Source organism: Amblyomma maculatum, chromosome 9 (genome assembly GCF_055883805.1).
Source record: "Amblyomma maculatum isolate TAMU_Amacu chromosome 9, ASM5588380v1, whole genome shotgun sequence".
Classification (NCBI taxonomy): domain Eukaryota; kingdom Metazoa; phylum Arthropoda; class Arachnida; order Ixodida; family Ixodidae; genus Amblyomma; species Amblyomma maculatum.
The window spans coordinates 48,477,409-48,494,430 of record NC_139352.1 but is presented as its reverse complement, the minus strand read 5'-3'; the positions used below and the strand labels follow the sequence as shown (position 1 = coordinate 48,494,430).

The following is a 17,022-nucleotide window of genomic DNA, read 5'->3' as shown; positions in this document are numbered from 1 at the left end:
GGAAACGCGCGAACGATGCATTTGGGCCACTGATCCTGGTGTCATTAGACCTTAATGGTAAAAATCTATTGCTGAACAGAAAAAAATTGCTGTGATTTACCCTAAGCAAAAGCTTCGTTAAAGCTTAGGTAGGCTTCTTGTTACTGATCATCATCACTATCGTTACTATCATCATTTTCACTAACCGCATCGTCATTACCAACGCTATCATCCTCATGGTAGACAAGAATTACGATCTGTTTCTGGCAATCTCTGCGTGGAGTAGTGGTTTGCGCGTTCGACATGGTCGAAGGGATAATGGTTCGATTCCCGGTGGAGACAGTTTCTTATCTTATAGCCACACTCCCTGTCAAAGGTGGTACGACACCATATGGGTGGTGCATGCATCTTTGCTTATAGCCACACTTTGTCCTCTGGCTCATTGAAGGTCAAACGTCAGCCGTCGTTGACCTTGGCCCGAGGTGGGGTAGTGAAGCTTTCGCTTCAAAGAACTGACTGCAGCAACGAGCAAATATATTCACTTCGAAAACCGATACTCGCGCCCTGCGAGACTCCAGTGTGACACTGATCACACATGTCGCCGCTCCTCTGTAGCCCTGAACACGGACCTGCAAGGGCTCTGGAAGGACGGCGTCACGTCGGGCCTGGACGTCGACGGCGGGCCGCTCAAGGGCCTCAACGGCCTCCTGGGTTCGGCCGCCGCCGCCGTCGCCGCGCAACAGCAGCAGCAACAACAGGCGCAGCAGCAATCGCACGCGCCTCCGGGTCCTCCGCCTCTCGGCGTGCCCACTGCCCAGCATCCGCCCACCACGTCGTCCTCGGGCTCTCGGCTCGTCAACGGCAACAACACTGTGCTGCAGAGTGCCCTCCAGGGACTCCAGTCCCACCAGCAGCAGCAACAGTCGCAGCAACACCCCTCGGCGGGTGGTCCCCTGTGTCACGGGGGTAACGAGGCGGGCGGCTCCGCGTCTTCGTCGCCGTCCACGTTTCAGCAGCAGTTAGGGAAGGAGGAGAGGTCTTCCGGTGCCAGTGGAGCCAGCAGCGGGCACGCGCTCTATGGCCACGGCGTTTGCAAGTGGCCCGGGTGTGACGCCGAGTGTGAAGACTACCAGGCCTTTGTAAAGTGAGTGAGCACACCTGAACTCTTGTCCTTCAGTGGTGCTTGTACACTGAATGTGCTTGCCTTCAATGAACTACTGGGGGGAATTATGGCCTCCAAGGTCAGCAACTCAAAGATTCTGAAAAGTAGGCAATGCGAGAGGAGGGTAGCCTAGGCACCAAGATTATTTCCATCATTCATAAGTGCAAAGTGGAATTAAGGCCGCATTATCTCTTTCTCAATCAAGACTGAGAAAGGGAACAGCCATCAGGGAACTAGGTAAGATAAGTAAAGAGATAAGACAGGAACAGTCGTGGTTAAGCCAGACTTTGGGCAACAGTAGGTTTAGCAGGGCAGCCTTCAGTCTTTAGTGGGTCCCATTTGTGCTACCGATTATGATCACATTTCTCTGAACATGTCTGTTAAGTAGGTAGTGTTAAGCCAAAAGTAATTATTTGTGCTAATAATACAACACTGCTAAATTTAACTTTGCATGTGTCCTTTTCTTGCAGACACTTGAACACGGAACACCAGCTGGATGATCGAAGCACAGCACAAGCCAGAGTCCAGATGCAGGTTGTGTCTCAGCTGGAGCTGCAGCTGGACAAAGAGCGGGATCGGCTCCAGTCCATGATGGCACACCTCCACATGAAGCCTCCCAACGGCAGCTCATCTGGCTCTGGCAACAAAGATTCGGTGAGTAGGCGCACGGAACATTTTATGCAGTAGATTTTAAAATAACTTTCAAAGCATGATGAGTAGGACCGAAAGAAATTTTAGAAACTGTGATATGACTTAATTTAGTGCATAGCACTCAATTTATAATTCGTTCATGCTACTTGTACCCTTCTTGAGCTGCTAGACATCCGCCTTGTGTTTTTTGTTGTGCATGGCCACTGTATGGCATGTTCTGTGTTACTTTGCATGTTCTCTAGAGGCCAGATGTGTTCTTGTAATACACTATTGCAATGTCATAAGCATGTTCACATGAGAGTAGGTGGATCTTGAAAATGTATTTGAATATTAGAAGGATGAGACTAGCTTGCTTTCTGTCCATAGCTACTTAGTTCGCCAATGTATGCTTATGCATGTTTGTTGCTCATTCGACCAGTATTGCAGAGTAACGAATTGAAAAACTGCGTGTCCAGATTCTTTGCGAAGCTCACAGAGTGGCAGAAATGGACTCTTCCCACGTCTTTCGAAATTTTTAACATAGCACATACTGTCTACTACTACCGCAGCTGCCAGTGCGTATCCACAGATGGCACTGACGCACCAGGTGCGGGCACGTGGCGCCATCTTCACGTGCGCATAAGCAGCTGCTACCGTGCCAAACCTTGACGGTTTCGCTAAGCTCCTTTATGACATCCTTTCAAGGGCCTATATTCGTTTCGGTTATAGTTACTGTGTCATTCTGTATTGCAGGCCGTTCCTTGCGACGGCAGAATCTCTTTATTTGGCAGATGTACTGAGCGCGAAGTTTTTTTCGGCAGCCTTTTGCGAGCTGCTCCCCTCCCCCCTCGTCTGTGTGCCTGCAGCTGCTGTCGTCGACCCCCAAGCCAGCGACGTCCTCACCTCAGTCACTGCTGCCCATCAGCCCGAGCCCACCGCCGCTCACCATGAGCAGCCCGCTCATGACCAGCCGGCTTCTGGGGCTGCCTTCATCCACCCAGGCCCCCGGCTCGGGTCCCATCCGGCGCAGGCTGAGCGACAAGGGCGTGTCTCCGCTGTCGGGTCAGTCGCTTCATCCAGCCCACATAGGCTGTCTCTCTCTTCTTTCACTCCCACCTCCCTCCCTTCTCTTTCAACGTGATTCAGATGTCCACGGAGATATGTGACAGAACCGCAGCTTTATACTTTCCTATAAACCAATTTAAGCACATTCCGCTGGCCGTTTGATTGGAGCAACTCTTTTCTAGCAGAGCGCTCTAACTCAATCTGCCAACCAGAGTCGGATCTCTTCGAATTAACTTTTAGTCGGTGATGTCGTCACTTCCGGAGGTTACGGGATATTTTTGGCTGGTTTTAGTGGTTTCAGAATTCTCGCCGGAAGCCGCTGGGCATCGCTGTTTTCTTTTTTTCTTTTTTCTTTTTTCTTTTTTTTTTTTTTTTTTTTGCGTCCGCGTATATCCAAATCTTCAACGTCCACAGCCAACAGCGTGCGAACGCAAGTTGTAAAGTGCTGTGCCTCTGCCTATTTATCTATCGGAACGCATTTTGCCGTAAGATGTGGCCTCAACTTCCGGAACCTGTACTTTCGCCGTGCGACCTGTATGTTCCGCTGGTCGACCAATAAAGACCACTAAAGACCAATTGGTCTTTAGTGGAAGCGTAGTGGTGCATAAGGAACAGTCTACTGTTGGAGACCTGTGTAAAAATAACGGCACAGACTGGTTGACTACAGTACTTGGCGGCAGGAACGAGACACAATTCGCGATTTCGGCGGGAATTTGTACTTTCAATTGGTCAAGAAAATCTAGTACAATGGGATGGTAGCATCATGCTGTGTCCTCTTGGTGCGGCTGGCATGGTAGACGCCGGAAAAGTTTTAAGGAAATATAATACATTTCAAGACTATACTACAGAGTCATACGTGCGGTTTGTTTTCTCCATATCAGCTTGAGGTAATCCGCCTATCTCTCTTTCAATAAATTATGGCTAATTTTATTGTTTAATATTGCTTGTGACCTTCTCTTAAAATGCTTTAAAAAGAACACACTTATGACTCTGCTTCAAGCAGAAACTTTCTAGGTACTCGTGATAGGTATCGTAAGTTTTATTGACTTTATTTGTTTCGTTTATTTCATTTGAATATACCCTAGTGCTATCAGTTATATATTTAAGAAAATCTGGGCACCTTTATTAATACCATGCTCAATACGGTCACTGCGCATCGCCCATGCATGCTACGGAGTAATCCTCGTGTTCATAGATTTACTGTATTGGAATCTCGTTGATAAGATTCACACGAGCATTGAATATTAAAATATATGTTATCCGAAAATTGTATTCCCAAAACAGGCCCCGATAGGTCTCCAATGGAACATGGCCCATGAGCTCCTTTTATTCCTGCACTTGGTCATTTTGCGCTCGACTTATTGTTTCTCACTGCCTGGAAGCATTTTTCCTGACGCTTGTAAAAGCCAGTTGCAGTTTCAGCCCTTAGTTCCGCAGCTGTGACGAAGCCGCGAAGAGCGTTTGTAACTTGGCGTTCTGCCAAGTGGGAAGGCACATTCATTACATGCGCAAATAGTACTGAAACATCGCCTACGAGAGTTACGGCTACCATCGTCCTGTGCTAGCACAGTTTTACTGTCTTTTGGAAGGAGATCAGAAACCATGCGCTTTTTCACATATTTTCAGGATCGTATTATTCAAACCCAAGCGAAAATATTATCGCATAAGCCGTACGAAAATTAACTGCCTTTATATGGCGTCGGCCGAGTACTTAAAAGATCGTATAATGCTGAAAAACGTATTAAGTGGGTTCTCGTCAGCATATTGTACGTATCGTGTCCCCATGTCTGGGTTTGCTGGCGCCGTCTGCCACTGAGATAATGAGATTACAATACGAAAAAAATTCACTGTTACATTCACGGGAAAAAAGGTTTTGATTGATGTCAGAAAATATTATTCAAAATCAGTAGACTGTCTCTTTAAACCTACTGCACAGTGCTTCTATCTTATTCACGAATTTCCCGCTCCAGTCTGTAATTCTGTTTCGGAATGTTGACCATTTAACTTGATACTTGCTTGAGTGAACTAAATCTTTCAATTTTATTGCACATTGACCTTTATGTGTTACTATGTCTGCGGAAAAACTGGCCTAACTTTCAGTCACTGTTTCTTTGTCATGCAGGTATGGAAATTGCATCATTACCTGACTCGCCCATACGACGTAGGGTTGCGGAGAGAGCTAACTTGGATATCACCGAAGGTAAGTGAAGTCCCCTGATCTATTAACGCGATGCTATCAGAGGCTCTATTCTCCAAAAAAACCTGGTGTTGTTGACACAGTGAGCGAAAAATTAAAGCGTATCTCTGGCTGGTGGTAGTTAGCACGTCCAGGCATCGAATAGGAGGACCCTAAAGGCGCCCTCAATATTTTTATTTTATCATTTAATATTTTTCCTACCATTATACCGTCTCTGGCGGCTACTTCGTCGGTCATATCAAACCTTTCTATTTCCGTGTTGTGTGGTGGTTGACACTGAGATTTCCTAAATGGGCCAGCGCTACCACGTGCTTTCTGGATGCACCAGACAAATAAGACTGAGGAGTGATAATTTTGTTGCACTCTTTCACTCGTTGCAGAGATCCAGCGGAATCGAGAGTTTTACAAGTCTGCGGACGTACGGCCTCCCTTCACATACGCCTCTCTCATTCGGCAGGTGAGTGCTGTCTGTGTGAACATTGAGCTTATAAAAAAAAAAAAAGCAGCTGATAGCTTTTTCTTGCATAGCAGATATGTAGTACAGTAAACTCTTGTAATTCTACCTTCAAGGGACCAGAAGAAACGTTCGAAATAATCGAGAGTTCGAATTATCGAATGGTTCTAAAAAAAATTCCGAAATCCATTTGCATGGTGGTTGTGGGTGTTTGAAATAAAACTGAAGTGAGAACGACGATTATTTCCGGTTTCGTCAAGTGATTTGCCTTGCGCACACTGTCGGAACGAAGTGCTGTTAGTCAACTAACTAACAGCACTTAAACTTTCCCGACAGTGAACCAAAATTGTAAAGGTGTCCGCTACCATTTTCACTGTGCGGCGCAGTAGCATTGGTGCTTCTTCCCAAAGCAGCCCCGTCGCATTTTGAGGATGCTTCACCGTGCACACTGAAGCATTGCAGTGAAGCATGCGGTGCGGTAAGACGGCGCGTGGTCAGCGCGTAGTTTCAGTGTACCGGTACCTGGATGCACGCAAGGGGCGTGTGCGTAGATATTAGAACAACGTGACGCCATTGCGAAACTGCGCGAACTGACCGATGCGCGCTCCCGATCGAAACCGCAAGATGGCGTGACTGAAGAAAGTGAAACCGAAACTATGTGACTGGGCTATATTTTGGAAATTGCGAACTTCCGATCGTCGTCGTGGCTACCATATAGCGCGCACGAAGTGCGCGGGTGCCACTATTCAATAGAGTTGAGGTTCGGAGAGGTCAATTTCACTGATCGCTGGCAATGCCTCAACGAGATCGCCCGTTTGAAATAACCGGAGTAATCCGCCCGTGTCCAAATTAACGAGTGTCCAACACCAAAGACTTAAATAGGCATCGGCCGCGTCTGCGCTCCTTCTTCGGATTATCTAATTTTCGAATTCACAAACGGCTAATTAACGAGAGTTCATATGGAACTGTTTACAACCTGCTTCATATTGCTGCAGCAAAACAACATAGTACTATATGCACTTTGGTGTTCCTAAAATAATGTTTTTCTTTTATTTTAAAATAGGATGTAATGGCTGTGTCCTACTGAAAAATTCCAAATGCAGATATGTAATTAAAAAAAATATGAGGTCTGCATGCTACTTGAAGAAACTGTATGAAAAGTCCTGTGTATTCCATATGTTTCCCTACGGTCTCTATAACTCTTTAACGGGGTTTACACATGATGCTTAAGTAGTAGGCTTAGTTAGAAATGACAGTTAAAAAATTGGCTTGGGAACTCAGATATGTTTCTCCCAAAACTTGCACACAGAAACAAGAAACGAAGTGAAGGCAACAATATTAGCAAGTGTACACATTGGTCATTGAAGATTAGAATGCTGGTGACTTTTGACCACGCTAAATTTAACAACTGTAGCGAAGTTTCAATAGAAGATGGCTGTAATGCTAAGAACGAGCTCAACCATCACATGAACTCCCGCATGCAATTATGAGTTTCAGAGCACTCGGTCGCAGCCTCTTAGCAAACACAATTCTGTGTGCTAGCTGAAATTTAAGAAAGTGACAAAACCATTCATGGCATTATGATGTCCACGAAGTCATATCAAGTCCAAGTGATTTTCGTCTTATGGGTGTGTTTTCCATATAGTACATAAGACATTACATTATGATTTCCATATGACCTGTATGGGAAACACACAGGAAATATATGGAAAACATTCAGTATTATGCGAAATATAGTACAGACCCTTTCATCAATGTGTGTGCTATTACAGTTGCCACTACTGTTGGAAGATTCAGTGTATTTCCATCCAGTCTTGCTAACCTTTTCTGCAATGATGTAGAAATCTTGGCATGATTTTGGGAAATCTGCTCATTGCAACCAATCGGGCTACAGCAGTGAAACGTTTTTGTTGTATTCTTATTGCAGGCCATAATTGAATCTCCTGATAAACAGTTAACGCTGAATGAGATCTACAACTGGTTCCAGAATACCTTCTGCTACTTCCGTAGGAATGCTGCAACTTGGAAGGTAATGGAGAGTTGCCTATTGCATGTATCACTCTGCATTGCAAGAATTTTCTCTAAGTAATCATGCATTCATGCAAATTCTGTACCGAAAAATTAGATTGTGCCCGGGGAATTATTACCAGGGACTTTAAACTGAAGCAGTGAATTGCAGCAGAGCTGGGCTATTCTTTATACATTGATTTTTTAGAGCCACAGGGAACTAGGCAGTGCAGGTCAGACAAAGACAATTCTGATTATGAAGTACCCCCCTTCTCAAAACCCTAAGCTTATGATACTATTTTGGTGTTGAAATTGGTTAGTGGATCGAATGGCTTCAGATGCTTGTTACTGTGCAGTTATGAAATGTGTGACATTTTCCTATCTTTCACAGAATTGTACAGAATTATTGACTGCCATCCTGTCAATGTTTTACTACTTCTAAATGTTTGAATCCTACCTTTCCTTTCTTCCTGATGATGTGCAGCTATCTTAGTTCTTGTTTTCATGCAGTTTGTGTTTAGATAATTTCTCAGAAGTAGTTATGGCATTCAAAGTTCGCAAACTATCTCCAACTTGCTGCTTTGAGAAATTGTTTGTGGCATATGAACTCAGATGTTCTGTTTGCAAAATTTCATCTTCACTCTGAAGTTGAAATCACTGTGTGTAACTCAGAGGGCTTTTCATTGATAGTAAATTGTATGATCGTAGCTATCTCTGCAAGCTGCTTTAAAGGTAACCAATGAGATAAAAGAAACTTTCACTCAAGAGTTATAGATTTGGTAGTTAGTGCTTTCACCAGTGTTCACTTATTCAATCCTTCTTCTTTCCTCTAAGCAGTTGCCTAACCAATTGTTTATATACTGACAGCATCGAAGCTAAAGTCCATACATGTGTTTTTCTTCTTTCGCGTAGAATGCGGTGAGACACAACCTGAGCCTACACAAATGTTTTATGCGTGTTGAGAACGTTAAAGGGGCTGTGTGGACTGTGGACGAAATAGAATTCTACAAGCGTAGGCCCCAGCGACTCCAAGATCGGATAGCAGGGTAAATCATCGACACTAACCGGCCAAAACATGCGTGAAGCTTGTTTCTTTGCTAACTGATGCAATGTGCTCTCTGAACTCTGTTTGCTCCTTCACAATGTGGATGACTGAAAAATGAAACAATATGCATGCTGCTTTTAAAATAATTTGCTTAATAGCACAAACAGCAGAAAATTTCACAGACAAAAAAAATAAAATAGAACGTGACTAGACGACATTCTCTAGATTTTTGATCTGAAACCACCACACTGGCCATATTTGTGCATGAGCAAACAGACCAGTAGAAATGTACTGCTTGCTGTGCTTGCTTAACACACTTTCTTTCTCTCTCTCTCTCTCCACCCTTCCCTTTTCATTTTTCTGATTTTTTTATTCCTGTGTTACAACATGTTGTCATTGCGTTCTGCCCTTTGCACCATTTCTTTATACGCTTCTTAATTTCACATGCACCGGTGCATGATCTTTTGCTGACTTTACTTTTTCTTTTTTTTTTTCTTTTCCTTGACTGATGCCGTTATGTGGCTACACCTTCTGTTTGCCTCCATGTTTATTTCTGCATGCTTGCTTATTTCATTTTCTGCTTCTCGGTAAATGATGCCAATTCATAACAAAACAAAAACTTGGTATACTGCTTGACCTTGTTTTCACATGCATGGGTTGTCTGTAATCCTTTTGGCATCATTATTTTGTAAATTGTTAACTGATACGGCTGTCATCCATGACTACTTCAAAACTTGAACATCATGCTTTCTTTTTTAATTTCTGCTTATTGTACTCCTCTTATAATTTTTAACATTATTGTTTACTTATTTGCTCAACATTTTTCTAAATATGACCTTGCTTTCAATTTTTGTTCTTTTTCCTCCCCCATCGCTAACCCTTTCATGCCGAACTGGTGGCATCTGCAACGATTGTTTTCTTTTCATTTTTGTGTTTCCGTCCCAAATTGATTTTTTGACAAAACTATCTTTTCATTGACTCAAACACCCAACCCCCCTTCCTGTTCCCAATGATTCCTCAAAAACCTTCGCGGCTTCCGGACCTAACAACGCCACCAAGTGCAGAATGCTATCCGAACCAACTTGTCGCTGCATAAGTGCTTTGTTCGTTACGAGGATGACTACGGCTCGTTTTGGATGGTGGACGATCGCGAATTTGTTAAGCGGCGTCACCTCAGCCGTGGCCGTCCCCGAAAATTCACCGACTTCCGGAACACACCGCCGCAATTGGCTGAGTAAGCCGTAGGGCAAACCAGTTGGAAGACGGTCCTCGCCCGAAATCCACAAGGACTGCCGACCCAAGAGGTCGAAGCCTTAGAAGGCATTGTTTATGATGCACTATGCACTGTCAAAGGTCCTTAACGGTCCGGCATGGGTACGCATCATGCGCTGTGGTCATGAGCGCATAAACATTAAGGATAAGAGCTGTACAGAGAAATAACAGCCTTGAAGATGAGAGAAAATTGCTTTCCATTTGGGCACAGTTAAGCTGATTGACTTGTTTCAAGATTTCTGTGTGCTATATTACATTTATCAGAAGCAGGGTGCGTTATTTCCAGTAATATTTATGTACATAGTAGCAGTTCTGTGTTTACAAAATTCAGAATATAAGAACATGCCGCTCTGTAAATTCTGTAATGAGAGCAGGTAGCGTTATATCGACAATTCTCCCTTGCCTTTTCTACTTCAGCTTTGACAGTGCATTTATGAATGCATTCATTTTGTTCCAAGAATATAAGTGCATCATTTAGGAATTGATTCGTTGGAGCAATTGCATAGAAAAATCTGATAAGGAAGCCGGAGCCTATGGTAGAGCACATAATTTCTTTCATGCCTGTCTGCAGGCTCTCTGGCATCCTTGCATGCAATTTTTTTTTCAGCATGAAGCCTTGCGTGCTGACACCTTTCCTGACCCTCTCCTGTCCTTCCTTTTCTGTGCTTCCCTCCACTTTCGAATTTATTCTTTTTGAGCAAGTTTTGAGTAGTCACTGATGCAGCTGTGTTTATAACTTTTTGTGTGCCAATATTTGTATGTATGTTTGTAGTAGTGGGTGAACTACTGGCTCTGTTCTGTTGGCGAGTGTAGCTTTACAGCTCTAAATCGATACTCCAGTTCATCTCCTACTGGGCACTGAGACAACAGTGCAAGCAAGCATGTTTACTACGTGCAATGCAAGAACATATGAATTTGAAAATCTGGATCGCCAACAGAATAGCAGACTCATAGTCACACCTTTGCTTGTCATAGGTGCCTAGGCACATTTATGTACCATCCAATTAATGTAGACTGGTGCAGCGTAGCTGAATTCGATAGGTTGTAGAGTCATGTTTAGATCCATGTTATAGGTGTTGTAGACTAGTACAGTAGTGCATGACTAACCAAAGTGTTATACAATACTGCTTCTTTGGCATTGAAGCTTTTGCAGCACTGATAAAGTGATTCTTATATGTCTCAGGATCGTTTCTGCAATGTTACATTAATACTTTTTTTGTGAAAGCCATTGATTCATTTCAGAATGTAATACTCTTCTCTAAGTCTTTACAGTTGCAAAACATTTTTATGGCAACTGTTATAAATATTTGCATGGTTTAAATGGCTGCCTTTTTGTGCTCAAAAGTTTTCGGCGTAGAATAGTCTTTGCTCTCATGAAGCTTATTGATACTATTTTTCTGTCTTCTAAACAAAAACATTACACTTAAATATTTTTTATGGCATGAATTGATACTGCTCTGCAGCAGCATTGCAGTTATTGGTGAGCTTTAGATTTTAAGGCACCATGATATAGCATGTCAAAGCAGTCATTAAATGTCCAGAGTGTGCTGCAGTCATGCTTGTCATTTACACTAGTGCAAAAGAGAGTTGACGTGACTTTTTTTTACTTCCGCTAGGGGCCTACCAGTGCCTTCCCAGCAAGTAGGACAGAGATCGGTCCGTAGTCCGACCCTCCAGCAAAGTCCGGGTCTGTACGGAGAGTCCCTTAACGCTTCACTGCAAGTGAGTGCCTTCCAAGAATGTGCCTTTGATTTTTTTCACATAGTCAATAAAATTAGGTGGTGTCATGTAGGGTACTGCTGTACATAAACTGTACGTATACATCCGTGCTGAAAATAGAGCATGGGATTTTACAGGATGTAATGAGCACCATTTTTGTGTACAGCACACAGCTTTAATGCTGCAGGCCAGAAAAGAGTAGCGATAGGCCTGTTAGGCAAGCCACGCTGCCTTTTTCTGTGCTCAATGCATGTGCTCTATGGCTGAAGGCATACTCCCATAGATACACTTTCGGCCGCTGCTGTGTGACTCGCTGCTCTTTCAGCGCTATTTAATGCCACTGCTATGCATGAGTGCCATAGGCTGAGGCAACTGACCTATAACACACCTTCCAGGTAAAAGACGTTACTTCATGGCCTATTTTTCAGAGCAGGAGCTCCCGGAAAATAGCACAACTATGCATGCATTCAAACCGAAGTTCACATTGCCTTTTCTTCCCACAGAACCTACATATATATGTCCCTACTATATCGCAATAGGTAGTCAAGTTGTTCATTTCGACAAAATTGCAAAACATGGCAAACTCATCTTTATGTCTACTTTACCTTAGTTCAGTGCTAGTTCCTATAGTACATTTCAATCGCCTCAGCATAGCTTAGACTTTGGTCTCCATCTTTGCTATATCGATATCATGCGACCTCTAACCCACACGCTTCCTCTTTTTTGTGTTTACAGGCAGCGCTGGCCGAGAGCAACCTGTCATTCCTCAGTGCAGCGATTTCCGGCACGGCAGTGAGCACGGCGGCGTCCATTGCGGGTGGCGTAGTCATGCCCGGGGCCCGGCCGCCGAGCGCAGGCAACGGACCCCTCAGCAGCCCAATTGTCTCCTCGGGCGGTCTGCTGCCTGCTCCACAGCTCCATGGGGCAGCGGGAGATGCTGCGGAGCGATTCGTCGCCGGCATGCTCGGCCAGGGACTCCCGGGGGAGAGACTCACCAGGTGAAGGTCATCTTCATCTTCACTGTCTGTGTATGCCACCCATTGCTATAAGATCTTGCTACCCTGGATTCATCTGAAATACCTGCTTTGAACAAAGCATGAGGATTGCATATGCTGTATATTCGTGATAAGTGCTAACATGCTGCTAGTATTTATAGCATGTCATATTTGTTTAAATGCTTTGTCCTTCTTTTCTACCACGATTTCCTCACATGTGTGCAGATATTCCTCACATGCTAGGAGAATCGGAACTGTGTGCATGTGTGGCCACATGCAGTCGCTCACATTGCCGTCTTTTCTTGCCTACTCTGCCACAGCAATGGCGTCCACATCAAGCAGGAACCAGTGGTAGAAGAGCCCAGCAGTGACCTGGAGGAACCTATGGAGGCAACTCCTGACCAGCTGGTCACGGGCTCCGTGCTCGAAGACGACCTGGGATGTGACGAGGCACCCCGGCCCTCCGACGGCATTGACGCCGCCATCGGCCGCGACTCAGCCACCGAGAGGGAGGACAACGAGGAAGCCGAAGATTTGTCCCTGTCTTCATCCACGACGACCCCCTGCGAGACGCCGGTCTCGAACTCGACGTAGGACATTGCCCCCCACCGCGCTGCCCTCCCTTAACTCACCCACCCTTTCCAACACACGCACCCAGTACCCTGCCCTCCCGTGTCCCGCAAGATCGCGCGGCTTCGTCGCACACCACGGCGAAGCAAGCAAGAACATCCCTTCCAAGGCACGAATTTCATTTCGTCTCCACGCAGCCGCAGCAACAGCAACGCCAGCATTGTCACTGTAGCAGTCAACGACGAATACATCTCTATCGCACCATACCTCAGTACCACAATTACCTCAGTGGGAAGGGCGACGAGTTGTTTCCGGCAGAGACAAGTGTTTTCCCCTTCTTTCCAGGCTGTGGTTGTTTTACGGCGGACTATTTGATGCGGAGCATTAGTCGAGGCCACAAAGCTGGATACAGTGAAAAAGAAACTGGTTTTGGCTCTCTGCTTAAGGCGTGGCATAAGATGTCACCTTCATGGACAGCCATGTTGCTTGTTTCGTGGAAGATGTGCTTGCGCACCTGTCAGTGAACAGTGTACATGTGGTAGTGTTAAGCACACTTGAGTATGAAGCTAGCTGATCATTTATTTGGGGCATTTAAATGGGAAAGCCACGTGAGCCCTCGTTATTTAGTTTTGCAAAAAGCACTTGGCGATTTCTTGTAGGGATCCTTCTTTGCACATTATGTTGAGTATTTCCATTGCTTTTAAGCACCACAAATGAAGCTCTACCTAAAATACATTGCTTCTATTTTCTAACCAAAAATAGGCTTCCATGTTCTGTATGGTGTTAATTTAAGCACGCCCTTGGCATTTTGCACGAGCTGTGAGCTTGCAAAATAAGATTCAGTAGAGAACAAAATGGTGGTGGTCATGCCTTTCCCAAATGGGCCTGTCATCAAGTATCTGGGCTTGAGACAGCAAAAGTAAAGCTTCTTTGCTTTTGCGATCAGTACGAAAACTCAACTGCTTTCCTACCACCTGTATGCGAGAAACAGCAGTGCCGGGTGCTGTGTGGACTTTGGAATCAAGTGTCAAAGTGCTGTTGATCCCTCCATGCTATCTCTCTCCAAGTTTGCCCTCCAAGTTGGCACGACATTCTTAAAGCAAGCAGGTCAAGAAGAGTTACCGGCCTAATCAGAAGGTGGCGAGGTGTTTCGGCCTCGAGTGTTTCACATGCAGAAGGTGACATAGAGAATGGAAGCTCTGTGATGACAGTGCAACGTTCTAGCAGACTCCAGCTCGAAGAGCCTCGGGAGAAAAAAAAAAAATGTTCCTCTGTGCATATCGTTCTGCGCTGCTACCACGCAGTGTCAATTTTCCTAGACACAAAACGAAGCGCGAGAAAAAAAAAACGCGATCGATGAACCGGAAAAATGACGTTGTAAAAGTTACCAGCTATACTATAGTCTGTGTTCTTCCTCCTCCCATGTTCATGTGTAACAGGACATATAGTGCTACGTAAAATGCGTCACTTTTGCAGTCTTCGTACTAAATACCTAGAGAGAGAGCAGATGGCAGTATGTCGTGTAGGCGGTAGCAGTACACTTTGATAGCAGTCTGTGTGGTACACTTACCTTCCGTGGACTCACGTTCATGGCAGAGCTTTGGGTCGTCGTCTTAGAGAGTTGAGCCTCTGACTCTGTAAAAAAAAAACTCTCTGTTGAAATTGCACGTCTTTAGAACCCAAACATGTGCATTTCGTGCAAGCTGGCAGCGTTGCCACTAATTCCCAGTTTGTTTCATTTGTTGGCTCCACATCTGCTGTTTGTTCTGGTCTCAGTGAACTTAACCTCATTTGCTGTGCTACCTTTTGCCAATTGTTGTCAGCATTAAGTAGCATTCAGCAGTATGCCATATGTCTCTTACTGAGAAAAGATGTTCTAAATGCAAATGCATCATCATTCAATGCGCGATCCGGGACTGGGATATGACCTCATGCCGCCCACTTGTTCAATGTTGTGTGAAGAACGCTTGTAGTATTTTTCTTGTTTTGTGTTTGCCTCTTGCTTCCCGCTTGGAAATGGTCATCTCGATCATCACCTGGCATCCTGTGCGAGCCGCTAAACAAATCTACGTGAAAGCGTTTCATCTCATAATTTTGTTTTTCTGTCTCGCTTTTCATGTGTACAAAAAAGAGGGATAATGCAAACATTGATGTGAGCTCTTCAGCGTGTCCCGTCTGTTTCACTTAGCTCACTTCTTGCGTTTCTTGTTTCTTATTCATTTTTGCTGTCATAATCTGCACTCAGACCACCATTGTACCACAAGAACAATGACTTTTGCATTCCTTATGACCAAGCAAGCTGTCATGTTGTCATGTGCTGTTCGTAACCATTCTTTTCTTGCATTTGCTTCTTGCTCAATTTTTTCCCGACTCTTTTGTACTAGTTTACTTTGTCCTCAGTATCGTAGCAGCTAGCAAGTTTTGTTACCTTTCCTATTTGCAGCCTTGTCACTTATTGCATGTGAAAGTTGGGCTGTTTGTTGCTAATTTTAATTCTTACCTTTTTTCTTTCCCAGCACCAACCACTGGTCTGAAATACCGAGTGACTTTAGTTTTGTGTTTTCTGTTTACAATAGAGCTATATCTCCTGCACCTTAAATACAAAGTTTAGTATTGCGGCTAACCTTGGGAGTGCTTTCGTACCTTGTTTAGCTTCTATCGCTTTATTTTAGCTTCAAAGTTTAATTTTTTATACATTGCAGTAGTGCAGTTTATTTCTTAATATGTTTAATAAGGTGCGAGCCAGGAGGAAAAAGCTAGTGAATGAGAGTTCTAAGTGAAGGTTTTTGTCTTTAAGGTATTTATTGATGACTGTACATATTAATAATTATTGTGGCGTGTAAGGCGCCAGAAGAGGATGGCAAAGTTTTCTTCCACACTAGTGTAAGCTCCGTATGGCATCATGGTCACCTCATTATATTTTATGCATGTTGTGTTTGCATTTGCATAGTCATTGCCTGGCATCTCACTACTATGTGAAGAATCGAGCCATCATTTTCATTTTTGGTGGCTTTCTATAGAGCCACTATAGATTGTGGAAACAGTGTGCATTTCAAGTAGGTAGCATATACTTGATGTGTGGTGAAGGCATGTGTTTCTTTCACATCATGGGCACTCGAGAAAATGAGAAATACTGGTGACGCTTTTGTTTGTTTCTTGTGTGGCTCCATTGTTCATTCAGTTTCATTTCTTTTTCTTTGGAGTGGTGTAACACGTTTCGTTTTTTTTTCATCCGTGTATTAGGAGCTGTATGGTAGCATTTCATGCCAGTCACTTTCATGCAGACCGTACATATCACACCATGCTTCCACGTACTTAAAGAAAAAAAAAGAACTTGCATTGCAGCAGTTTACATATCCACAATGTTGTCAATACAGTATTTTTTTGCCCTGATTTCTGGACTTCTGTTTTATTTCCTCCTTGGTTCTCCATCACACGAGAAAAGAGTAGCATACGCAGCTAGAGCACTGGCTGATCTTTTCTTTCTCTGGTTTGATCTTTCTTTTCTTTACCGGATCTACTCACTTTCTCATCTTCAGGCGCATAAGCAGATTAACATTGCTAAAGATGCGTAATTCACAAAATCGTAATTTTCTGTAAGCCGGTTTCCCGTCTTGAATATGGGAAACACGGGTTGCCGCCTAAAAAAACTGGTAGCTTGCATAGGCAAGAAGAAAAATTTGCTGCTTTAACAGTGAGTGGCTATTGATAAAAAAGACTTCTTCGCATTCATATTAAAGGGACTGATGACTGAGACTTTATATTCAGAAAATTATGAGAAAATCTCACTACTGAACATAACTAGTGTCACGGTAACTGTGGCATGATTTCTGCAAAACTTGTATTGTTTCGTTCATATGTAGTTTGGTTCTGGGAGCACTGATGTAATGCAGATGGTTAACCTAGTGCATAGCATATGTGGTTAAA

The 17,022-nt window shown here is 44.0% G+C and overlaps 1 protein-coding gene and 1 long non-coding RNA gene across 11 annotated transcripts in view; one reads left to right on the top strand and one right to left on the bottom strand.

Annotated features, from left to right (window-relative positions):
* LOC146179013 (uncharacterized) overlaps positions 1-16,488 on the top strand; it is a 449,427-nt gene extending 432,939 nt beyond the window's left edge. For 9 of the 10 annotated variants that reach the window (XM_084578711.1, XM_084578709.1, XM_084578708.1 and 6 more), the window contains 10 exons: positions 595-1,123; positions 1,612-1,795; positions 2,593-2,833; positions 4,959-5,036; positions 5,414-5,490; positions 7,415-7,516; positions 8,407-8,540; positions 11,428-11,533; positions 12,266-12,528; positions 12,846-16,488. In XM_084578711.1, coding sequence (XP_084434837.1) covers positions 595-1,123; positions 1,612-1,795; positions 2,593-2,833; positions 4,959-5,036; positions 5,414-5,490; positions 7,415-7,516; positions 8,407-8,540; positions 11,428-11,533; positions 12,266-12,528; positions 12,846-13,119 — 1,988 coding nt within the window. In that variant the 3' untranslated portion in view covers positions 13,120-16,488. The remainder of the gene's footprint in view (positions 1-594; positions 1,124-1,611; positions 1,796-2,592; positions 2,834-4,958; positions 5,037-5,413; positions 5,491-7,414; positions 7,517-8,406; positions 8,541-11,427; positions 11,534-12,265; positions 12,529-12,845) is intronic. The other variant, XM_084578705.1, reaches the window with a different exon arrangement.
* On the bottom strand, positions 1,117-12,954 carry LOC146179014 (uncharacterized). Its single transcript, XR_014700678.1, has 3 exons — positions 12,814-12,954; positions 1,588-1,778; positions 1,117-1,238 (listed from the first exon to the last, which is right to left on the bottom strand). It is a non-coding gene; the product is annotated as an uncharacterized LOC146179014 (long non-coding RNA).
* Positions 16,489-17,022: the final 534 nt, after the last annotated feature.